Source organism: Brachycentrus maculatus, unplaced genomic scaffold (assembly GCF_059751285.1).
Source record: "Brachycentrus maculatus isolate JH-2025_06_01 unplaced genomic scaffold, ASM5975128v1 h1tg000231l, whole genome shotgun sequence".
NCBI lineage: Eukaryota > Metazoa > Arthropoda > Insecta > Trichoptera > Brachycentridae > Brachycentrus > Brachycentrus maculatus.
This window is the reverse complement of record NW_028280982.1, coordinates 84,877-111,746: the sequence shown is the minus strand read 5'-3', so window position 1 is coordinate 111,746 and position 26,870 is coordinate 84,877. Positions and strand designations below refer to the sequence as shown.

At 32.3% G+C, this 26,870-nt stretch overlaps 1 protein-coding gene across 1 annotated transcript in view; it reads left to right on the top strand.

The window, feature by feature from the left end:
* The window catches only part of LOC148306682 (uncharacterized), a 126,449-nt gene that overhangs the window by 33,636 nt on the left and 65,943 nt on the right, over positions 1-26,870 (top strand). The window contains exon 2 of the mRNA XM_088264549.1: positions 25,783-26,427. Coding sequence (XP_088120675.1) covers positions 26,278-26,427 — 150 coding nt within the window. The 5' untranslated portion in view covers positions 25,783-26,277. The remainder of the gene's footprint in view (positions 1-25,782; positions 26,428-26,870) is intronic.

Below are 26,870 nucleotides of genomic sequence, written 5' to 3'. Positions count from 1 at the left end.
GTAGTCAATACAACGGAGTCCTGGTACCAAATCTAAGATATTATGAGTTGCCAAAGGAATGTTTAAAGAATAGCAAATTGTGATCGTCCAGACGAACGTGTGGAAAAACGTTGCATTTTCGCATAAGTATATTGTATTTGTATAAAATAGTACAATAATTTTGGATAATTTATAAAGCGCCATTTTTGAAATATTACGTCTAGGGTGCTTCAATGTGATTGAATTAGGAAAAATGCGATAGTGGAAAGGTGTATCCTAGTTTCTAAATCCGCCAGATCCATGTAAGTCGATTTTACAAAAAATGCAAAATTCTCCAAAAAAAAGTAATATTTATGTTTTCAAGATTTGTCTATCTTTAGATAAAAGATTATGAAATAGAGAATTTAAAAAAATGTATTCAGTATTTTAAAAAAGAAAACACGAGACACCAACCCATAATGACGTCATCTTAATTTTTGACATATCCCCGCTCTCGGATTGGCCGATATGGGTCTGAAGGCAAGTTCCATGAATATAACAGAATTTGAAATACAACGCTGTTTTTAAGTATTTTTTAGCAGGGTTATCAATTATATAAATATTTTAAACAATAAAACTCACAATTGGCATTCCGATAGAGTATATATTTTTAAATCTTATAAAATTGGATCTTGAAATGGATTTTGAAAGAAGGCGACACTCAATGAATGTGGGATATAACGTTCTTGTGATTTGTCAAGTGATCATTCAGAATATTTCAGTATTGTGGGCAACCTTCATCAATTTCGGGTAACAAGAAAATAAATATTTTTATCATAAACATGTTTTATAAAACATTTGACATTCGCTGCCAATTTCCGATTCTGCGCACGCTCCTTCCATCCTCGCATATCCTGTTTTTGCCACCTCCCACCGTTCGCCCACAGCTGCGTCCCTTTCTGGGCTTCCTTGGTGTGCGTAGGCTCTAGCCCGACACTGCGGGTAGCGTCTGGTACCAGCGAGAGCGGAGGCTGTATGTGGGACAAGCATCCGGCGGATCGAAGAAGGACGCATAGAGAAAAACGGCGGCGCCTCATAGGTCAGGACTCGAGCGAAAGCCAGACGGGGCTGTGCGCATATTGAAATTATCGCGCTGAAACTGAAACTGAAACTATGACTGAAAATTATTGAAGCTTGAATTTGTTTATTAAAAAAAAAAAACAAAAACATCATATTAAGTTACTTATTGATAAAAAATAAAATTGATGTTTTTTTCACAACATTTTGAGTGTGTCCAAACACTTGTTCAGAATTCTAGGTATTCTCCAATAGCTATTTTATTTTATTTTTTGATATTTCAAAAAAGTAGAAGAATTAAGTTATGTACTGACATTTCTTGGTGGACTGCATTTTATAGAATAAAATAACAAATGTGTAATTTTTTCCATGTGTATTTTATTTAACCAACAACGGGGTTTATTCGTAACCGACGTCACGGTTTCGACGAAACCCGGTCGCTGGTCAAATAAAATTCATATTATTTATTGACTCGGCATTAACTTTGTGGAATGACATGATTATTTTATTAAAATTAAACACTTGAATAAACCACTTTAATGAGTTTTATTTTTATTTACGACTATGTTGTTTCGAAAACGACAGATGTTTTCATCTTCTAGTACAAATTAAAACTAACCCAGTTAGTTTTAATTCTAATAAGAGTTTCTGCTTAATAAAAAGTTTCTTTACATCTCACCAATAGATGTCTCTGGTGAAGTTCTAGAGATTCAAGAACAAGGTTTTTAAATTGGTTCATATATATAGAACTTCTGAGAATTTGAGTAGTGTGGTTGTCAATAATGGGTAGAATTGGTGAATGTTACACGTGTGTAAAGTGATTACTTAAACCAGCCTATGACGGTCGTCAGCCCCGTAAATGCCCAGACTTCCATATTCTTCTTCATCTTTGATGAGATGTCAAAAAAATAACATAATAAGATTACATGTGTTCTACGTTCCTGTTGCATTATCTTATACGAATGTGCGGCAAAACGTTGTATTATAGATGGTCAAATACTGGTATAAAGAAGGAATGCAATGCTAGAATGAAAAGATAAGGCTAAGATGAGATGAACATTATCGATAAAATTAAGAAAGCTGTGTTGGAGATGGTTCGATCAAGTTGATCAAATAACTTGAGAAAGAACACAAAGTTAACAAATGTATAAGGCGAATGTATGTAGTTTGAAATAGTATGAGCATTTTCGACCATATTAAGAAGGGTGTGATGAGATAGATAGTTTGGACATGTGTGGCAAATGAGTGAGGAAAGCACGGTCAAACAAATTTATCTGTTGAATGTAGTTAGGAATAGGAAAAGAGAAAAACAAAGTAAAACATGGCATGATCTAGTATTTCGAATACTTGATCGTGGTCAGGTATAATCGGAATAGTCGGTGGGTATGTATGAGAAGATGCATGAATGGGGAAGTGGCGAAGATAATTTGCAGAGACAGGTTAGTGTGGGGTTTTATTTTCTCTGCCTACCCCTAGGAAATAGCATGATGGATGGTTAGTTAGTTTGGCTAGGCAGTTTTAGTAAAAATATGAATAATTTGCAGCATGAAGTATTGATAGATACGTCTCTACCTCGTAACTCCTGAAAACTTGACAAAACTCTTTTGGGATTACCTAACGTCCTTGTAACGCTGAAATCTATCTAAGACTTATGCAGCACTGCTTTAAATTAACATTTTTTATCAACTTTTTAGACTATCCAAAACTATGAGAGTTTATTCTTTACGATTAAAGTTACTGTATATTTATTCAGTTCTTAATGAAAATGTTTTTGCCTAGAATTTTCACTCATAAATTACATGAAATTATAGTAACTTTAAACAAAAAGAGTAAATCCACTAACGCATAGGCTATGAAATTTAAAAAGTTTAAGCCTGAGTAGGGTCATGATAAGCGGTGTTGCATAAGGCGTAGCTAGATTTCAGAGTCACTTGGACGTTGGGTAATTTAAAAAAAATTAAAAATTCTAAGAACAGTATGTAACATGGAAACCCTGAAAATTATCAATAAGAAAAGCCATTTTAAAAAAATTACTAGTATTTATTATCAATTATCAACTTTAAACGATTTTTCAATTTTCAACCACGCAAGTAAAATTTCAGAAATTACATTTATGCTAACACCTATGATTGACATTATTTAGTTTTTGGTTTATTAGCAGAAATACTTATGACACTTACAAATAAAATTAACAAACTCCGGAAATTCTGAACAAAAAATTGGACACACTCAAAATATTGTAAATTCGTTAGTTGTTTGAGCCATTCGTTCCAAAATCTTTATATAAAATTGAATAATGGATATCAAGGTTTAAATCGCTTACTTCCCTACCATCTTAAGAATACATTTTTTATCCTTAAAACATATCTTGGAATTCTGTATACTAATACCTTACGGAAAAGGATCACACGAAATGTATTCGAGAAATTGCAAATTATTTTTGAAAATTCTTTTTGTCACCCGAATCACCATTAACTAATCTTTACACATAACATTTATTTCCCTAAATTTTCTGCTCACGTTGTCAAGTCGCATAATTTGGCCATTTTCATCTCGAATTCTAAAAAGGCTGAGGTACAGAGCAAAAACTCGAAGGTGAAATACACGGTGAAGCAAAACTAGTGATATGAGTTTTAAGATTTAAATTTCACTTGTAAAACCACTTTTTCTTAAAATCCATTGTGACACGTGTTTCTATGCATTCCGTATCATTTTTAAATACCATTTAAATGCCATTTCAACAGCATTCAGTCTACTGTCATCCTTCTATTGCCCACAACTTTTACAGGTAATAATATATTCACATCTGTAGATGGCAGCATGTGTAGCTTCTGAAACTAGTCATAATAAATATAATACTCAAGCAGTAAAAGCAATTATTTAATTTAAAGTTTATTAAATTTATGTAAAAATTATGTATTTGGTGAAAATAGCTTGATATTATGACAAAGTGAGTGAAAATAGAAAGAAATTGTTGATATGTATAATAGATATTATCAACATATAACTGATTTCAGTGGACCATTCACTCCATTCCCAGCTCTATATTTTATACTCTTCTTTCTATATTTTCATCAATCTTTCGGAATTCATCTGCCTATTCCAAAATTTCATTCTGTTAAAATCAGTTTTCCTCGGTTAAAAACTAGATTAAACATAACATTTTGAGTGTGTCCAAATACTTGTTCACAAAATCTGGATTATGACTTCCATATTCTTCTTTATCTTTGATGAGATGTCAAAAAATAAGATTAAACATAATTATTTACTAAGAACTAGTTATTTTTGACATCTCATCAAAGCTGAAGAGGAATATACAGTATCTACTCAATGAATTAGGGCCACCCATTATTTTTTTGAATACTCTGAAATCTTTTGGATTATTATATTTATTTTACATAAATACTTTAAGTTTTCTATTGACATCTAATATCATGTATATTACCTTCAATAATATGTAAAATTTACCTGTATTATTTAAGCCTTTACAAAATTTCAAACCCTTTTTCTGAGAAAGGTCCCTAATTAGCACAGGTAGACAGATAGTTGAAAGTTCAAAAAATAGTCCTATCTCATTTATCAGTGAAATTTCTTGAGTTCTGGTTGTTGTTTTGTTCAGAGAGGTTATATAGTTATCGTGTCTTGTGAAAAAAACTTAATTTTTAATTTTAGTTCATAAAGTATAATTTTTTTTTGTAAACACAAGTGTTTTTTTTGAAAAGGACAAAATGGGAAAAAGTAAAGACATTTCTGAGGAAAAAAAGTCTAGTGTTATAGTGCTACTGAAATAAGAAATACTATCTAATAGAGAAATTTCAAAAAAAGAAAACGTTTCTCGTCAAACAGTGGACAGAATTTCAAAATCAATAAAAAATCAGTCACCCGCCACCAGCAATCGGCGAAAGAGCTGTCGTAGGATTAGAAAAACAACAACGAGGAATGATCGAAAAATCGTTCAAAGTGCCTTAGAAAACCGTAGTGCATCAGCAAAAACATTAAAAATAAAATTGGAAGAAGAGGGTATAAATATATCGGTATCAACACTGAGGCGACGTCTTTACGAAGTAAATCTGAAATGCAGGCGCCCTGTAAAAGTACCAAAATTGACACCACGAATGAAAGCGGATCGATTAAAATGGGCCAGGCTACATCGAAATTACTCGGTAGATGATTGGAAAAAGGTATTTATTTAAATTGAATTTTCAACATATCATTTTAGTAAATAAACTCATATATTTGAATTAAACTTAAATTTTCATTATTTTTCAGGTCATCTTTAGTGATGAGTGCCGGTTAGAAGCCGTGACAGAGAGCCGTCGATTCTTCAGGAGAACACCAATGGAACGTTACAATGAGGCCTGTGTGGTAAAAGTTATCAAACACCCCCCTGCAACAATGATATGGTCATGTATTATTAACAATTTACCTGGGCCGTTGTTTTTCGTGGAAGGAACAATGAACCAAAATTCCTATAAGCAGGTCCTCGAACGAATTTTATTGCCCTTCTACCATACACTCGACCCAACAGAAGGTCCATACACCTTCATGCAGGATGGGGCACCTTGCCACCGGGCTAAATCAATAATAAAATTTTTGTCTAAGAAAAATCTGCCTTTGCTCCCCTGGCCTGGAAATTCTCCGGACCTTAATCCTATAGAAAACGTATGGAGCATGTTAAAAAATAAGGTATACTCATTTCCAAATCCGACAGTAGACTGTCTAAAAAAAAATATTCAAAAAATTTGGTCAGAAGACGAAGAAATAAAAAACATGATAAAACAGTGCATTTTAAGTATGCCAAAAAGAATTGAGGCAGTTATTTCTGCCAAAGGTGGAAATACTAAATACTAACTATATTTATATGAAAATATATGCATAATTTAAGCGTAATAAAGTGTTCATGTGTAAATAAAATTCAATGTTGTTTTATTCAAGGTTTTCTCTGAGTTATTCCTGTTTGAATTGAGAAATTGCGCGAAATTCTGCGTGGCCCTAATTCATTGAGTAGATACTGTAGAAGTCTGGGCGGTTGACGGGTTACGGGGTTGACGGTCATCATAGAGTGGTTTAAGTGGTCACTTTACACACGTGTAACATTCACCAATTCTTCCCATTATTGACAATCATACTACACAAATCCTTGGAAGTTCTATATATAATATATATGATAAAATTTCGATATTCCTCCATATTCTTCTTCATCTTTGATGAGATGTCAAAAAATAATGTGATATATAATTCATGTAATTGGAGATAATCTAGATTTGTGAACAAGTATTTGGACACACTCAAAATGTTGTGAACTAAGAACTAGTTTCAATTAGAGAAAACTGGAATAGCAGATAATTCTTTATGGTAAGAAAAACTAAATATTTAATATTTTGAATCGGCAGTCACTTTACGGTAATTATCCATTATTATTTTATGTGTTACTTGGTACATACAACAACTATTAATGGTATTTACCAAGTAAAACCGAAATAAAGAATAAAAACTTGAGTTCGATTTTTATTGCTTATATTACCGTTAAAACTGAATCTCTGTTAAAACAAATTCATAAAATGATGCGAAATGCATAAAAAAACTTATAACAATAGATTTTAAGAAAAAGTGGTATTTACCAAGTGAAATTTTAAATTAAAATTGATATATTTGACAACGAATATATTAATAAAATCAATATTAATTATTTTCAAAAAAATGATTTTTAAAAAGGAAAATTTGATTTTATCTGCAAATTTCGGAATTATAAGATATCATTAATAGTCAATATCGTAAGACTCTTATTTGAGAATTTTTATCTTATTCACTTTCTAAACGATAATTGATTATTAATTGAATGAATGAAGAGAGGATAGGTGAAAAAAATATGAGGCAAATGTGGTTTGTAATGGAAACAGAGGAAAACCGAGAAAAGCTTGGCATGATCAAGTATTTCAAATACTTGGGCGTGGTCAGATCTTGATTTGAAATAATTGGCGTGTATGTATGATGAGGTGTATAAATGTGGAAGAGGTGAGAATTGTCTTCGAAGACCGATTGGTAAAGCGTTCTTTTCTCTCTGCCTAAACCTGCAGAGAAGCAGCGTGATGGTTAGTCAGTTGGTTAGAATTATTAGATATATTTTATTTTTATTTTTTTTAAACTTAATTATTAGATGTGAGTTTTGCTACATCGTGTACAGGAATAGGCAGTCCTCAGCTCAGAATGCTGAACCTTCAATATAACAAGTCGACACCGCTGTCTGTAGACCAAGTAGGAATTTGTCTGGTCAGGAGTGACTGATATATATAAACCTAGACGTATATGATTTATAGACCTAAAAAACCTATAAATATTTGACATTCGACTTTAATTGACAGATATTTATTATATTTGTAGATTCGACTTTGTAAACGGAAACGGAATCGGATAAAACATTAACAATATTAAATATTTATTCACTTTTTTTGTTCTTGTAGCAGCCTCTGCCTAATGGCAAATAAGGTATTGCACATTGTATATAAAATATACTGTATACGTTAGAGTTAGAATCGTATTTTAATGTTTAAACAAGCTACCTTTTATAGATAATTTAACAGATGTGCAATAAACTATGGACCGTGATTTCCCAAAACCGTGGTTCAAAGAACCTCTCATTATTTCACAAAACTATGGGTGTTACAAAAAACTAGATCTAATATGGTCGCAGTGACATAAGGGATGCAAGATCCCTTGAACTCCAAATAACCAATGTTGAATGGTCCAAATAACCAATATTTTATATTTTTTGCATTTATTTTGTTGTTTTGTTATTAAAGCAGGCCCTGCCATATGGCAAATATTGTATTTCAAAATGTATGTACCTACATACAATATACTTTTTACATTTATGTAAGGTTATTAATTGTGCTCTAATATTCAAATTAGCTACTTTGAATACAAAATTTTACAGATGTACAAAATACTATGGGCTGTAATTTCATGGTTTAAAAAACCGCATATAGAAAAATACTATGGACCATTGTTTAACAAAACTATAGCCCAAATAGCCAATTTCATACATTCTTTCGCATTTATTGTTTCTTATTATAGCAGGCACTACCTTATGACGAATACGGTATTGTGAAATGTAGTTTCATACATTGAACATACTAAATGTTAGACTTTGAATTATGGTGTTAACATATCGCTCACTCCTTTCAAGAACGTCATAAATCGAAAATCGTCAATTTTCACTTGTGCATGTTTTCGGAATGTCCAGAAAATGTGCTATAACCCAGCAAAAGAGGCATATTTTTAACTTAATATTTACCCGCTACAGGGCAGAAAGTGTTGTTTTTGCATTTTGAAGAAAAGGTATTGTTTGATTATTTTTAAAAAATAAAATATTATTTTTCAAATGGAGAAAAAACCTTCAGGTTAAACCTAAAAAGATCTGTTGCACAGTAAAAAGTTTAATAAGTGGCTTGATATTTATTTATAATAAATTGTATTATATTTATCAACTTTAAAAACGTTCTCCTGAAAAATCAACTTTTTTGATTTATGACGTTCTTGAAAGGAGTGAGTGATATCTAATCAATCTATCGAGTAAAGATAATTTTACAGATGTGCAAAAAACTATGGACATATTCTCAAAACTATGGCCCAAACAACCTTGCATAAGAAAAACCTTATTTGTCAAATGTAAGCAATATCAAGTGAGTGATTAAGTGTAAAAAATATTTATATTAGGTTCAATATTTTTTGCTGTAGCATTGATTTTCAGTTTTTCAATAATTTTTCAGTTGTTGATTTTCAGTGAGGTAGTTATTGCACTTAATTTTCATAAATAAAGAAAATTTTACCTTCTGCCAACTGTGGTACAGTATTCGTCAACATTTTATGTAATTGATTTTTTCTTTAAACACCAATTTTGCATTGAAAAAACAAGTTTTTTCTTCGAAATAATTAAATGGTTTTGAAAAAAAAGTTTTTGAAAGGTAGAGTTAAAAAATTACAGAAAAATATTTTTCTATACATATTCTAAAAAACAAAAAATATGTAATATACGATTTCTTTTAATCGGGTGTGAAGAGACGTGTGATCTCTCCGGGTAGTCGGCCGGTGATTGAATTATGTGTTTGCGAGTAACCCCTAAATGAAATAAAGATTCGATGGACCATTGTTGTGTGCTTCATAACACAACTCTGTTCCAATGGGCTAAATAAAAACTGAAACTGAAATCTGAAAACTGAAAACTGAAAAAATATTTTAACCATACATAGATTACAGAAAATTTTTTGTATGACAGAAGGATGAAACCAGAGTAAACGTCATTGAAATGCCATGCCTTAGACGAATACGTAGAAAACCTCTCTCTCTCTAACCCTTATCCGCACCCAATGGTGCATAGGGCACTGCATCGTATAGAAGCAGTGTTATCTTGATCGTAAAAATACACCAAGGTTCAGGTACCAGTCCACGGTCATATTAAATAAATATTAGACTGAAAAACCACTAAAATGTATTTTGACCCTCTTGGGAATCGAACCCGGGATCTCCAGCGTAGTAGCCTAGCGTGCTGACCATTACACTACGGAAGCGGACAAAATCACGCTAGAAAATCAATGTATGATTGAATAAAAAGCTGTCCCCGACAGTCTGCAAAGACGATAAGTTGGGATGGAGCCTGCAAGAAGATATATGTAGAGGAAAGGCAATCGAGATGATATGAACACATAGGACGCAGAGAACATGATCATGTTGTGAGTCATGCAATTGCCATGGATTTTCTTCGAAAGACATCTTGAGGAAGACAAAATTATTCATGGATGCTGTAGAAAGATAAACAACTTCATTCGAGGTCGTACGACCTACAACCTGAGGATGAGAAGATCTGACCCCAACAGTCTACAAGGACGATGAAATTGGGATGGAGCCTGGAAGAAGATATATGAATGCTATAGAAAGACAACATGATTCGAAGGCATTGCCTAGATGACGTTGTCCATGATAGAAGGACCTACAACCTTAGGACGAAGAGAGCTGACCCCAACAGTCGACAAAGACGATAAGTTGGGATAAAAGAAGAAGAAGAAGATTATTGAATAGTACAAGTATATTTGACAAAGTAGACACGAGTAAGGACGCCTAATTAACCTTTGTGGGGTGATTTCAGATTTCAAGGGCAAGAGACCTCAGAAATCGACGTCTCTCTCCAATCCGAAGACAGTCCCTCGCACACCAGACCATAAATAAATTTGAAAAAAAACGCGGCATACGTGTCCGCCCTGCGGCGCAAAAACGCTCGAAATACGAGCAAAACAACGCGGGCCCCACCTACAGAACGCCCCCCGACCTGCGCGGCCGTCTCGCTCCCGTCCGCCGCGCAGGACGGGAGAAGGGTAGCTGCGTCCCGCTCGCTCCGGCCGTCGAGACGGGCCCGCGCGAAGCAGCGCGCGGCTTTTTAGTTAGCGCTTACTATCGGCAGGCGGCGAACCGGTCCGTCATAGACAAAAAATAGAGCGGGGATTTTTTCGCTTTTCCGCGCGCGGGAAAATCTACCAAGCCCCCTTTCCCGCGTTTTAGATACGAATCACCCAAAATACCAATCATTCGCTTTTGGATTTTGTACAACGCATTGCGTGACACGTTTTTTCGAGTGAATTTTCGAGTTTTTCGCGACGAACAAGAAATGTGAATGATTTCGGAAAAAAACACAGTTGAAAATCAGTTTTGATGTGATCTTTTGTTTATGTTATCGATATTTTACAAGTGGGTGATTTTTAAAACACGTATTTCAGTAGGTAGGTATTCATTTTCATTTAATTTTATTTCATTAAACAATTCTATATATAATCCAAATACGATAATTTATTGCCCTCAACACGGGAAAACTCGCCGTGTTTATGAGGTAAAGATTTAAGAGCGAGGAAATCTTGGCATGATCAAGTATGTCAGCTTAAGGTCATAAGTCAAAATAATCGGCGGGTATGCATGAATGTAGAAGAAGCGAAGATTTTTCGCAAAGACAGGTTGGTATGACGTTCTTTTCAAACTTCCTATCCCTGCGGGGTAGTGGGCGTGATGGTTACTAAGATATTTATATGATAAATACTATTTTTGAAACATTTTATTCTGGAATTTTTAAACATAAATCAAGTCATCAACATAAAATAAGTTACAAAAAGTATTTGTACTATTCCAGTTACAAAATTGTACAATTGAAAATTTGAGAAAATACTTGAAAAGGGAAAGATCAAAGCTTAAGGCAAAGACAAATTAAATTATTTCATTGATTGATACGGCAGTCACTTTGTGGTGAAATTTATATATTTTTTATTAATGTTTTACTTAGTAAGTACCACCATTTAGTGGTATTTACTAAAATACTATACTAAAATAGTGGTATTTACTAAGTAAAACATTAATTAAAAAGTAATTAAATTGTATGAAATACCAATATAATAAATTTTGAATAATTTCGGATAGTGAATAAACGTCCGCCTTTGTAATGTAATGGTCAGCACGCTCATATACCGTTCTGGAGGTCCCGGGTTCGATTCCCAGGGGGGGTCAAATGAATATAAGTGATTTTTTCACTCTAACATTTATTCAATATTACTCTGGACTGGTACCTAGAGCGGAAGGCTAATCACCTTTCCTTCGTGTGTTTAACGATCAAGATAACACTGTGTTTGTATAATGCAGTGCCCTACGCACCATAGGGGTGCTGATAAGGGTTTCAATTGAATTGAAAAAAAATGTGATTAGATCAGAAATAGATCGCATCATTCAGCCATGTCGTATTTGACTATATAAACTATTTTCTTACTTCATAATTTTTAATTAAATTTTGTAAAATGTGCCCTCGACACGGGAAAACTCACTTAATGAAGCAAATGTAATATGAACTAGTGGCAGCAGAAGAGCGAGGAAATCTTGGCATGATCGAGTATCTGAAATACTTAAAATTGGTCAGGTTATAAGTCGGAATAATCGGCGGTTGTGTACGAGGAGATGCATGAATGTGGAAGAGGCGAAGATTGTTTGCATTGACAGATTTGTGTAGCTTTCTTTTTTCTCTGCCTACCCCTGCGGGAAGCGGCGTGGTGGTTAGAAAATTTATTACCAAAAATTACTAGTTTTTATTTATTATATGACTTTTTTTCTTACCAATATTATTATTAATTCAGGGACATTCTATTAATTTAATAAGGCATGATTTTTGCAATGTTCTAAATAAATAATTTTCATGGAAAATTAAAGTCGGAATCGATTTTAAAATATATACATGCTATCTACTTCAAAGTGTACAATATTTTTGATTTTTATATCTTTAAACTTTATAAAATTAATTAACTTTGTTTTAACTACTTGTTTAAAAATCAAATGGTTAAAACAAAGTTCATTAATTTTATAAAATGTGCCACAAAGTATCTGCGGAAAACATTCAAGAAATTTATTTCTTTATTTTACATTAAAAAAAAATAAACTTTTCGTAATATAAAAATAAACGTTCGTATTTTTTATAAAACATGACAATTCAACCTGTAAAATATATTATTTAATAATCTAACAGTGAATGTGAGACAAAACGATGTATGATAGATGTTCAAATAGTGAAATAAGGAAGGAATGCAAGGCTGAGATAAGCATTATCGACAAAATTAAGAAAATTTATTAAAATTAAACATTAATTTATTATTAGATTAAAACCAATATTTTTAGCTTTTCCACTTTTTTATTTGACCAGCGACCGGGTTTCGTCGTTACCGACATCATCAGACTGGTGAGAGGCTATACAAATTGTTGTGTTATATATAAAAGAAGGCAGGAGTTGATAACCATGATTTGATATAATTTTATGAGAAATTAATTTAATTCTAGTGAATTTAAGTATTGTATGATATTTTAAATATTTTTTATAAAGGATTTTTTGTATTGAAAGCACGATTTTATATAAAGTTAAAATAGTTTATATAAAATCGTGCTTTCAATACAAAAATCCTTTATAAAAAATATTTAAAATATCATACAATACTTAAATTCACTAAAATTAAATTAATTTCTCATAAAATTATATCAAATCATGGTTATCAACTCCTGCCTTCTTTTATATATATAACATAACAATTTGTATAGCCTCTCACCAGTCTTATGATGTCGGTAACGACGAAACCCGGTCGCTGGTCAAATAAAAAAGTGGAAAAGCTAAAAATATTGGTTTTAATCTAATAATAAATTAAAAATGCAATTCCATCACGAAGTGTCAGTGGATAATATAAATCTATTAAAATTAAACACTTGAATTTACCACTTTCATGAGTTTTGTTTATATATATACGACTAGTTTCGAAAACTTAGTTTTAATTTGTACCAGAAGATGAAAACATCTCTAAGTTTTCGAAACTAGTCGTATTTATAAATAAAACTCTTTAAAGTGGTATATTGATGTGTTTAATTTTAATAAAATAATCATGTCATTCCACAAAGTTAATATCGAATCAATAAATAATAAAATTAAGAAAAGTGTGTTGAGATGGTTTGGACATGTAGAACGAATGAATGAGGAAAGAACGGTAAAACAAATTTATGGGGCAAATGTAATTTAAAAAGAAGCAGAGGAAGACCGAAAAAATGATCAGGTATCCCGAGTACTTGAAAGCGGTCAGGTTAGGAGTCGAAATAATCGGCGGGTATGTATGAGGAGATGCATGAACGTGGAAGAGGTGAATAATGTTTGCAAAGACAGAGTGGTGTGGCGTTCCATCCTCTCTGCATATTCCTGCAGATAAACGGTGTGATGGTAGTAATATATCGCTCGCTCCTTTCAAGAACGTCATAAATAAAAAAACTTGATTTTTCAGGAGAACGTTTTTAAAGTTAAAAAATGTAATACAATGTATTAAAAATAAATATCAAGCCGCTTATTGAACTCTTTACTGTGGCACAGATCTTTTTAGGCAAAACCTGAAGGTTCTTTCTCCATTTGAAAAATATTTAGTTTATTTAAAAAAAATATTAAACACTACCTTTTCTTCAAAATGCAAAAACAACTCTTTCTGCCCTGTAGCGGGTAAATATTAAGTTGAAAATATGCCTCTTTTGCTGGGATATAGTACATTTTCTGGGCATTCGGAAAACATGCACAACTAAAAATTGACGATTTTTGATTTATGACATTCTTGAAAGGAGTGAGCGATATGTAGCAGTATAATTGACACGTTCTTTCATGTGTGAGCTCTCGTCAGTATCTATAGTTGAGTTGAGTGAGCTTTTTACTTAGCGGAGACCATAATGAACTTTATCTTCGTTGAGATATCAATCAAATAAAAATTAAAATAATTAAAAATATAACAAATGTGGATGAATAAACTGGTTTTTCGCTGATCGTGACAGCTGTTTCGTCTCGTCAGGTGATAATAATGAGAAGTTTGTGACAAACACCTGCCATTGTCGGTAGGAAATTTCATATGTAAGTACATATACATATGTATTACATACAACATTTGGATTGTGTCCAAATACTTGTTCACAAATCTGGATTATCTCCAATTAGGAGTTATTTTTCAACCAACCCTACACAAAATATGGAAAATAGCTGAATATTATTTTTTGACATCTCGTCAAGGATGAAGAAAAATATGGAAGTCTGGGCATTTCATCTCACCAAAAGATGTCTCTAGTGACGTTCTAGTGATTCAAGAATAATGTTTCAAAATTGGTTCGTATATATAGAACTTCTAAGAATTTGAGTAGTGTGGTTGTCAATAATGGGTAGGATTGGTGAATGTTACACGTGTGATCACTTAAACCAGCCTATGACGGTCGTCAACCCCGTAAATGCCCAGACTTCCATATTCTTCTTCATATTTGATGAGATGTCAAAAAATAATATGAAAATAACTCCTGTATGCTGTAAATAATTTATCTGGTTAAATTATAAGCTTAAAAATGAAAATGTAAAAGTGATCAATAAAGCCGGCCAAATGGCAGGTCGTAAGCCCTGGCACGCTTAGACTTCCATCTTTTTTCGTATAAAAGCGATAGACGCTTCGTCTCAACTGGAGACACCTATAATATAATCTAATATAGTATACTTGAAGAACAGGTTTCGCTGCATTTTTAATACTAGCCATATTCTTACAGAAATGCGATATTGGTGCAAGATGCAATTACTGTTATGTAATATATAAATAACCTTTATATAACTTCACACTTGTATAAAGACAGCTTTGCATTAGATGCGATTGGTATAATTAAAACCGGAGTAAAAGTGAGATCTGAATGTGAAATATTGGTAAACGGAGAGATTCTGGAACAGGTAGATGATTTCGTGTATTTGGGTAGTATGTTTTCTAGGGATGGAAAGATTGATAAAGATATAGAAAGGAGAGTGAATGCTGGGAACAAAGTGAATGGTGCACTGAAATCAGTTATAGCAAATAAAAACCTATCAGCGGAAGCTAAACTGGCAGTGCACAACGGAGTCCTGGTTCCAACTCTAATGTATGGAAGTGAAACATGGAGTTGGCAAAAGAAGGATGAAAGTAGACTGAATGCAGTCGAAATGCGATCTCTCAGAAGAATGTGTAACAAAACGATGTATGATAGATGTACAAATAGTGAAATAAGGAAGGAATGCAAAGCTGAGATAAGCATTATCGATAAAATTAAAAAAGGTGTGTTGAGATGGTTTGGACATGTAGAACAAATGAGTGAGGAAAGAACGGTAAAACAAATTTATGAGGCGAATGTTAGCGGGAAAAGAAGCAGAGGAAGATCGAGAAAAACATGGCACGATCAGGTAGGCCAAATACTTGAAAGTGGTCAGGTTAGGAGTCGTAACAATCGGCGGGTATGTATGAGGAGATGCATGAACGTGGAAGAGGCGAAGAATGTTTGCAAGGACAGAGTGGTGTGGCGCTCTATTCTCTCTGCCTACCCCTGCGGGGAAGCGGCGTGATGGTTAGTTAGTTAGTTAGTTAAAAGTGAGATCATCAATAATGAATTTCAATGTATTATATATCTTGTATAATTTATAAGGGAACTTTTATTCATTGAATCCTTTATTATTTTGGTAAAGATGAAAATAATTAACATATCTCCATTTTCAAAAAATGCTTGTTCAAACACTACGTTAATTTTCATCAAAGACGTAATTGCATATCATTCATTTTTACAAGAATGTTTTCTGGAAATAAATTTAGCACATTTTATAAAACTTAATATAAAGACACTACAACTTTTTTTAACCACATTTTTAATGGTAGATACTTTTCTCCAACCGGTTTCGACAAGAACCTTGTCGTCTTTAGGGATAATCATGTACTATTGGAGAGTATAGAATGTATATGTTTATCCCTATAGAATCTATAGGGATAAACATATACATTCTATAGTATAGATGACCAAATTTCTTGGTAAAACCGGTTGGAGAAAAGCACCAATAAAAAAATGGTTAAAAGTAATGTTTTAGTTTTAAATAGTGTGGTTTTCAATCATGGGTAGAATTGGTAAATGTTACACGTGTGTAAAGTGATCACTTAAACCAGCGTTTGACGGTCGTAAGCCCCGTAAATGCCCAGATTTCCTTATTCCTCTTCATCTATCTTGAGATGTCAAAAAAAAATATGAAAAATAACTCCTATAATTGGAGATAATCCAGATTTGTGAAAGAGATTTGAACACACTCAAAATGTTGTACATTGAATATCCATATTGCATTAGTTTATTAAGATATTTCGAATTTACGTTCTTGGGTGCACTGTTGTTGGATTCCTTTCACATGCTGGTTTTGTATATTATGGATTTTAAGAAATTGTGGTAAAAACCAAGTAAAACTATCTAATTAAACCTAGTTCAGCATTACACTCCTTTCAAATATCTAATTTTTGACATCTCATCAAAGATGAAGAAGAATATGGAAGTCTGGGCATTTACGGGGCTGACGACCGTCATAGGCTGGTTCAATTGATCACTTTACACACGTGTAACATTCACCAATTCTACCCATTATTGACAACCACATTACTCAAATTCTTGGAAGTTCTATATATATGAACCAATTCAGAAACATTGTTATTGAATCATTAGAACTTCACAAGCGACATCTATTTTTTTCCTTTCATTTATAATGTGACCACCACTTATGCCTTCGCGTAATTATCCCAGATAAACACCTAGAAAAATATTGTAATAAGAAAATGTGTTACATTTCTTTCAACCCAGTTTTAAAACCACCCTCTTTTTCCACCCTCGTTCGTTCAGAGAGACGATGATATCTCCCGCCTAGGCAATAAATAACGCAGCATCCCCAAATCGTCATCCCCCTGTTATATTTCACTTAATCACGGCTAAGGCATCGTGTCATAGTCATTCCTTATATCATTAGTCATTTTCTTAGAAAAAAACGGATAATTCTGCCTTTTGATCCGATGCATTGTGATTCACGCTTCATCGCTCGTAGTCTTGTGTTTTTAAAAGAATTTTATGGGTATTAACTTATTGATTTGATAAACTGCCCTTTCAATACAATAATAACTAGCTTGCTAACTTATTATCACGCCGCTTTCCCTAAGTGGTAAGCAAAGGGGATAGAACGCTACATCAATCTGTTTTTGCTAACAATATTCGCCTCTTTCACATTCATGCATCTCCTCATACATAACCGATCACTAATTTTTGACCACTTTTCTTTCAAACGTAACAAATATACCAACCCTTTTAAAGCCCAATTTCAAGATATATCAAACAAATGAAAAACATCTGAGAAGTAGGAAGAGAGTATAGAACGCCCCACTGATCTGTCTTTGTTGACAATTGATGCATTTTCTACATTTATGCATCTCCTCATATATATTTATTCAAACCCTCATCCGCACCCGATGGTGCATAGGGCATTGCATCACATAAACGCAGTGTTATCTTGATACTTAACACATGAAGGAAAGGTGATCAGCCCTCCATTTCAGGTACCAGACCAGGGTAATATTGAAAAAATATTACAGTGAAAAAATCACTTTTATTTATTTGACCCCCACCTGGGAATCGAACCCGGGACCTCCAGCACGGTAGCTAAACGCGCTAACCATTACACCGCGGAGGCGGACATATATATACGCACCGATTATTCTGACTCCTGATCTAACCGAGCTCAAGTATTTGAAATACTTGGGCGTAGTATTTTGTAGTTTTCCTCGGCCTTCTTTTGCTTCTATTACAAACCACTTTCGATTAGAAAATTTGTTTGTATTTTCTTTCTTCACTCATTTGATTCACATGCCCAAACCATCTCAACACACCTCTCTTGATTATATCGATAATGGTTATCTCAGACTTGCATTCCTTCCTTATATCACCATTCAAGCATCTATCATACGTCGTTGTGGTGCACATTCGTTTTAGAGAATGCACTTCTCCTGCATTCAATCTACTTTCATCCTTCTTTTGCATACTCCATGCTTCACTTTCACACAATAGGGTTGGAACCAGGACTCCATTCATCGATCTAAAAATGATTGATATAAGCGCTTATAAGGGCGTCCTTGAGGTAGTATTTTACAAAAATGACACCGTATATATTCACAACATTTTGACTGCGTCCAAATACTTGTTCACGAATCTGGATTAACTTCAACTATAGGAGTTATTTGATATTATTTTTGACATCTTCACATAGATGAACAAGAATATGGGTCGGACCTCCATATTCTTCTTCATCTATATTGAGATGTAATAAAATACTATTTAAATTATCCAAATTGATGGTCTTTTCACCTATTTTTTTTACTGTGATATGTATTTTATTCATAAATGTGCTTATTATATAATAAATTTATGTATGCAAATAAAGCTATGTAGAAATGTATGTCAGAAACGAGCGTAGCGTTTATTATCTCTGCCTACTCCTACAGTGTAGGCGTGTTATTGGTAGATAAAAAAATATACTTTAAGTTAAGATGTCACGCCACTTTTCCGCTGGGGTAGGAAGAGAGAATATAACGCCACACCAATCTGCTTTTGCAAACAATCTTTGTCTTTTCCACAAGCATGCATCTCCTCTTTTAATACTATGAAGCGAAGAAAATATTTAAAAAATCTGGTGTTAAACATGTTTTTTTTTGCACATTTGACATAATTAAGTACATTTATGAAAAGGAGTAAATATTTTCAACGAAAATTAACTTACAACATTTTGAGTGTGTCCAAATACTTGTTTACAAAATCTGGATTATCTCCAATTACAGGAGTTATTTTCATATTACTTTTTGACATCTCATCAAAGATGAAGAAGAATATGGAAGTCTGGGCATTTACATTTTAAAAATAATATGAAAATAACTCCTGTAATTGGAGATAATCCAGATTTTGTGAACAAGTATTTGGACACACTCAAAATGTTGTAAATAAATTATCTGGTCAAATTATAAGCTTAATAATAAAAATGAAAATGGTATTTTCTGGCGTTTCTCATGTGTGTGATTATTAACTTTATAAAAAGAATATATATTTGTTTTTAACCACTTTTTTATTGGTACATTTTTCTCTAACCGATTTCGACATGAACCTTGTCATCATCAGGGTTAAACATGTACATGTTTAATCCTGATGACGACAACATTCTATAAACATACCAAATATGTACGCTTAACTTGATTTTTGACCCCAATTTTGAACGGCGTGATGATCAATTAAGTTTGTAATGTGTACGTTAATTATAAATAAATAAATTGAATTGAATTGAAATTGAATTGGATTTAATTGAATCAATCAGTTATATTTATATACGTATCGATCACTCCTTTCAACAACGTAATATGTCAAAATACTTGATTTTTCAGGAGATCGTTTTTAATGTTTAAGAATACAATAAAATGTATTAAAAATAAATAACAAGCCGCCTTTTGAACTTTTTACTGTGCAACAGATCTTTTTAGGTAAAACCTGAAGGTTTTTTCTCCATTTGAAAAATATTTAGTATATTTAAAAAAATAATTATACAATACATTTTCTTCGAAATGCAAAACCAATATATTCTGCCCTGTAGCGGGTAAACATTAAGTTAAAAATATGCCGCTTTTGCTGGGATATAGTACATTTTCTGAGCATTCCGAAAACATGCACAAGTGAAAATTGTCGATTTTCGATATATGACGTTGTTGAAAGGAGTGAGCGATATATCAAACCAGCGAAAAACATCTGTAGCCGCATTTCGTATTTCGTCATAAATCCTTAGCAACTAGCTACAGGGGTGGGTGTGGGTCCGCATTTGCTAGCATTATTTATTACTTTCAAACAAAACCCTTTTTCCACCCTTTTTTCCTCCTCGCAAAAAGCGCCGTCTGCCGCTGCGGCGCAAAAACGCGGCAGGCGGGTGAAAAAGCGCGGGAAATGGGTGAAAAAGCGCGGGAAGCGGGTGAAAAAGCGAGGCAAACGGGTGAAAAAAGGCGGGAGGTTGAAAAAATACAAGAAACGGGCGTGGCCGGGCGTGGGCGGTGGGCGGGGCTTGATTCCGGTAGGCGTGGCCTCCGCGGGTGGATGCGATCGATAAAGGCACGTTACCTGTATGCTTATTAACTGTGTACGTTTGGAAGAGTATAATAATACATCCTTTTGGTGACTTCGATGAAGAGTCCATACTGATACCTATTATTATTTCTTTTAAATATGCTTCTTACCTTTTGTTTCTCTCATTTAATTCCTTTATTTTATCTTTTTTATTGGAAAACCAACAGAATTTTTCGACAAAAATAACACAATATGATAAAATACGAAAAAATTAAACTCCAATTATAGGTTTCCACCTTAGAAATCTAAAAATAAAACAATTTAAATAAACTGTCTTAAGAATATAACTAAGTATATAGAACATTTCATTATCAACTGGTCAAATAGATTAAAAGAAACGTTTTAAAAGAAACATTATTGATGTCTATTTTATTTATTGTTTTGGCATTAACTTTGTGGTAAGACATGTTACAATGATTAAAGAAAACACTTCGTTTTTTACCACTTGAGTTTTATTATAGTCTACATGTTTCAGAAGTTAAACTTCCATCATTCAGGTCTGTATAATAACTAAAATATAAAATATAAAATTGTCCTTTAAATAAGGAGAGGGGAAAGTAAGGGGAAAGGGTTAGTCAAGGAACGGAGTTTGTGATAGAAAATATATTGGCCAAACTGCGAGAAATTTAAAGATTAGAAGTAAAGAACATCATAGCGGTCTTGTTAGTAATTATTTTTCGGAATTTGCAAATCATATAATGGATACTAATCACTCATTTCACTCTTATAAATTAAAATTATTACACCTTGTTCCATATAAAGGCCAAATTATGAATTATCTCGAAAATTTAGAAATACAAAAAAACCTGAATTCTAATAATAATTTATTAAATAATATATTGTTTCAAAATTCTTCGCCATTGCTTTCCATTTTTCCTTTGTTTTCAAACTCCGTTCCTTGACTAACCCCTTCCCCTTACTTTCCCCTCTCCTTATTTATAGAACAATTTTATATTTTATATTTTAGTTATTATACAGACCTGAATGATGGAAGTTTAACTTCTGAAACATGTAGTCTTTAATAAAACTCAAGTGGTAAAAAACGAAGTGTTTTCTTTAATCATTGTAACATGTCTTACCACAAAGTTAATGCCGAAACAATAAATAAAGTATAAAGAACATTTCATTATCAACTGGTCGAATAGATTAAAAGAAACGTTTTAAAAGAAACATTATTGATGTCTATTTCATTAAGCATTTCATTGCACATATCGCAGGCTCGATTTAGAAATGAATTTTGGTAGGACTTGGTGTGCATTTTAGGGATTTTAAATACAATTTTGTTTCTGGTCTGTGCTCCCGGGACTCTAAAATTGATGAGTGATAAAAGCTCTGGGCAATCTACATAATTATTTAAATATGCTTTTTATGCCTTTTTATTATGCCTGTTCATTGTTTTTATAATTTGCCATGTATTAGTATTGGTTATTTAAAAAAATCTTTTTTGTAACTTTATTATTTGTGTTCCAGTCTTGTTAACCTTAATCCCATATCCCAAAATGAGAAATAGAAATTACTCATCGAGAAAATATATAATTGACTTATGTATGTAATATTCTTTGAAAAATAAATAAATAAAAAAATTATTTTAATTAATTTTTTCGGCAGTCGCTTTGTGGTAAATAAAATCTATACATTTCATTTTTTTCAAATCCCTTATTTTTTTTTTCACAATATAAGTAATTTAATTACAACTACTACTGCTACTGCTGCTGCTTCCATAACGCCGTTTCCCGCAAGGGTAGGCAGAGAGGATGGAACGTCATACCACTCTGTCTTATATATTCTTCACCTCTTCCACATTCATGAATCACGCATCTCCTCATACATATACATGTGTCGAGATAGATGTATAGTAAAACAAGTTTATGAGGTAAATGTGGTTGGTAATAGAATCGAAGGTAACTGAGAAAAACTTGATTTGATCAAGTATTTTAAATACTTGATAGTGAACAAGGAAGGCGAAGATTGTTTGCAAAGACAGATTGGTATGGCGTTCTATTCTCTCTTTCGACCTCTCAGATGTTTTTTATTAGTTTGATATATCACGAAATTGGGCAAAAAAGCAAGCGTTCTGTCCTGAAAAACACTTCTCGCCTCTTTCATATCCATAAAAAATAAAAAATAAAAATAAATATAAATATTGTATTAACATGTTAGTATTTCGGCTCAACACAGGCCATGCCTAAAAAGCCGTAATACATATAGTAAATGTTTATTCGAAATAAATATGTATATTTTAATGTATCTATGTATTATGAAATAAATAAATAATAATAAAAAAATTAAAAAAAATACATCTAGTCATACATACCCTCCGATTACGCAGACTTTTGACACCACCAGATTTTAGGTTCTGATTGATCTGATCGTGCCAAGTCTTTTTCGGCCGTTCTCGTTCTGTTAATTAAATTAATCGTTCAAAATTATGATTTAATTTTTTTTTCAAATTTTCAGACACCGTGTGAAGCGACTTGAATTTCATTTAAAGATATTAAAATTGTAATTACGATTTAATTAATGTAGATTAAATAATTAATTAATTTGTTTCATGTCAGTAAAGATCAACAAAACACTGCGTCAGTACGATGCAGTGCGCTATGCACCATTGTATAATTGAATATAACCGAATTGTTTCCATTATTGGAAAAATTGTTTTTTTTTATGATAAAAGAAGACTGAATTCAGTAATGACGCGATCTTTCAGAGGAATGTGCGACAACAATAATTTTTCGAATGGAGAAAAAACATTCAGGTTTTACCTAAAAAGATCTGTTGCTCAGGAAAATGTTCAAAAAGTGGCTTGATATTTATTTTTAATACATTTCATTTTATTCTTAAACTTTAAAAACGATCTCCTGAAAAATATTTTTTTTGATACATGACGTTATTGAAAGGAGTGAGCGACATATAAGGCGAGTGTATTTAGAAATTGGAGCAGAGAAAGACTGAGGAAGACTTGGGATGATCAAGTATTTAAAATACTTGGGCATGGTCAGGTCAGAAGTCGGAATAATCGGCGGGTATGTATGAGGAGATGCATGAATGTGGAAGAGGCAAAGATTGTTTTGCAAAGACAGATTGGTGTGGAATTATTTTCTCTCTGCCTACCCCTGCAGTGATCCAGCGTGACGGTTAGTTTAGTCAAACTGGGTTTGGGTTTGAATATAAACATCAAATAAAATCAAATCCGCATCTTCCGAAATTAGACATTAAAATATAATAATAACTGTTTTTGTATTTATATTTTAATCACGTCTTACCACAAAGTGAATGCCGAAACAATAAATAATATATCATTGATCTCATGACGCCTTACGTTTAAGTATACGAAAGCCATCTATGGTTGGTTTAAGAAAGCTTTTATTTTGCAGAAACTCTTTTATTTAGGACAAGGTTTTGGACACACCCAATAAGGTTGTAATTTTACCTTTTTTAAAACACTTCCATATTACTAGTGTCCGCCACCATAATGTCATGGTCAGCACGCTCGGCTTCCGCACTGGAAGTCCCGGGTTCGAATCCCAGGAGGGGGTTCAAATAAATTAGAGTGATTTTTTATTATAACATTTATTCAATATTACCCTGGGCTGGTTCCTGAAGCGGAGGGCTGATCACCTTTCCTTCATGTGTTTACGATCAAGATAACACTGCGTTTATATTATTCAGTGCCCTATGCACCATTGGGTGCGGATGAGGCTTTGAAGAATATATTACTATCTACCTTTGTACAATTTTCATCGATCGATACAATTATTATCTAAAAAAATAAGGTTCGAATTACACAATCAAACATTTACCTATTACACTAATCACGCGATTAATCTGTATGGAAAATATCTGTATTAACTCAAGACCCAAATCACCTCGAGATTATTAAATAAACCTCGGTTCTGACGCCGTAAAAAACGCTTTCAACTTTTGGTTGCCGCGTTGAAAAAAAAATGAAAAAAAGAGATCTAATTTAAAATGTTTGGACAGTGGTCCGGTGTTTTTATGTGGAGGCGCACGGAAGCTGTTTTGGTTGATAAGCTTATTACTTTTTTGCTCGAATTTCGACCAGATGATTCATCATTTATGCCTGATGTACATCAAAAATGAGTTTGACCCGGTGATTTTTTAGGATGACCACACTACTTATAATTTTAAAACTGAATATTTGTTTCTTGAATGTTTTCCGCAGATACTTTGTGGCACATTTTAAAATACCTTTATAAAATTAATTAACTTTGTTTTCACCACTTTTTTGTTAATACAATTTAACCTACCGGTTTCGACAATACCTTGTCATCATCAGGATTTTTAGGATTTTTATGGAGTGTGTGAAAGTTTTTGCTGAGAGTTTTTTAATGTTTTTATTTAAAATAAACCCTGATGATGACAAAGTATTGTCGAAACCGGTAGGTCAAATTGTATTATTAAAAAAAGTGGTGAAAACAAAATTAATTCATTTTTTAAAGACACTGAATGTTTTAATTCTTATTAAGTTACCAGTAAAAAGTACAAAACACCAATGGTATACTTTATAAAAAAATACTAAAAATCATAACACATAAATGTATTTAGGAAAATCAACGTTAACCTTGTTGAAATTCACAAATATATTACTTATATAAGATCACTTTTTGAGTTTATTATTATTAATGTAAACATGACTAGTTTTGAGAATTACAGATCTTCTCATTAAAAGGTGAAATTCGAACTATTATTGAGAACATTTGTTGTTCTCGAAAGTAGTTAAGTTTACATAATTAAACTTGAAAAAATGGTCTTGCAAGTATTATTTTTTTTAATCATCATTTTATTCCAAAATACTGAATGCAAAATTGCTTCAAAACATTTATTAATTTTCTTAAATAATCACCTTACATTTTTTTGTTTAAATTTTATAACATTTGAGATACAGTGATAATTATTTCGATTTCTATTTCACAAAAAAATAATTTCATAAAATAAAGTTTGGTCACCCCAATATCTTCCTAGAATCGGCAAGGAAGTGACGTCACACTTTAAACCGTTCCCAATTATTATTGCTCCGCCGGAGTAGGTTGACCTCAAGTTATGATAAGTAATTGGGAAATAAATAGTCCACTACCTTTACAGTATTGCAGTTATACTTAATTGAATTAATTATATCTGAAAATAGACTTACAAATTCTTAGAATCCATTAAAAAATTATTTTGTCTAAAATTTTCTTTTCTTTTTTTCAGGAGGCGACAGCTGAAAATTTTATACAAAATATGTAAAATAATAATAATAAACCGCTTTTTGTTAATTTTAAATAAAAAAATAGTCATTTAAGAAATGTTAAGTACCAAATATAATCAAATTAAAAAGTATTGAAAATATTTATTTTTAAACTGATAAAAAACGTGATTTTTATTTCTTAAACTGTACAACAGTAAAATATTGAGTCGGCTTCAAAAGTTTGAAAAATTGTGTTAATATTTTATATGTATAGATTTTTTTGTGTTTTAAAAAAAGCTTTTTTTTCTGGATATTTGTCAAAACGTTGTTTAAAAGTGAATATTAAAATAAGAAAGAAAATCAATTGACTATTTCAGTTTTTTTTTAAATAAATTTTTAAAGAAAGTTTTATATTTTTTGTTATGTTACTAAAAAACTAATATGAGAGTGAATTTGACTTTTTTTAAATAATGATTTTGAGCTATTTTAATAATAAGTGATTAAGTTATTAATTAATTATGTATACCGCGTGGTATAGTGCTAGAGGGGAGGGGGGAGTCCACCCCCAAATGGGTCAACTTTACCACCACGCACCACCCATGATCAAGACGGAATTAGGGGTGGGAAGTGACTGCATGATGGCTGTTGACTACGCACCCCCCATGAAGGTAGGACTTTTTCAGTAATTCTGACGTTGATCATTTTTAATATATTTTTTTATTTAATATGTTTTGTAACAAGAGTTTTTTTGATAAAATTTAATTAATTTTCGAGACATTTCTACTTGCCTATCTAGAAATTAATTACAGTAATAAAGAGATAAAGCAGTTGTGATTAGATAGGAACTTATACTTATTATTTATTGTTTATGTTTGTGGGTGATATAATTTATTTTTACAAATATGTGTTTATTTTTAAATTGTTTTTTTTTTCTTCGATCAACATGTATATATATGTTTTGTAATTTAATTTATTTTTTAGCATTTTAATGTCATCATTTTTTTATCTGTAGGAAGTTTATTTAAGTATTTGGTTCCCAAATATTCAAAGTCCTGTTGGAATTGTTTGGTATTGCATTTTGCTATCTCTAAGATAAACTTTACATTAGATT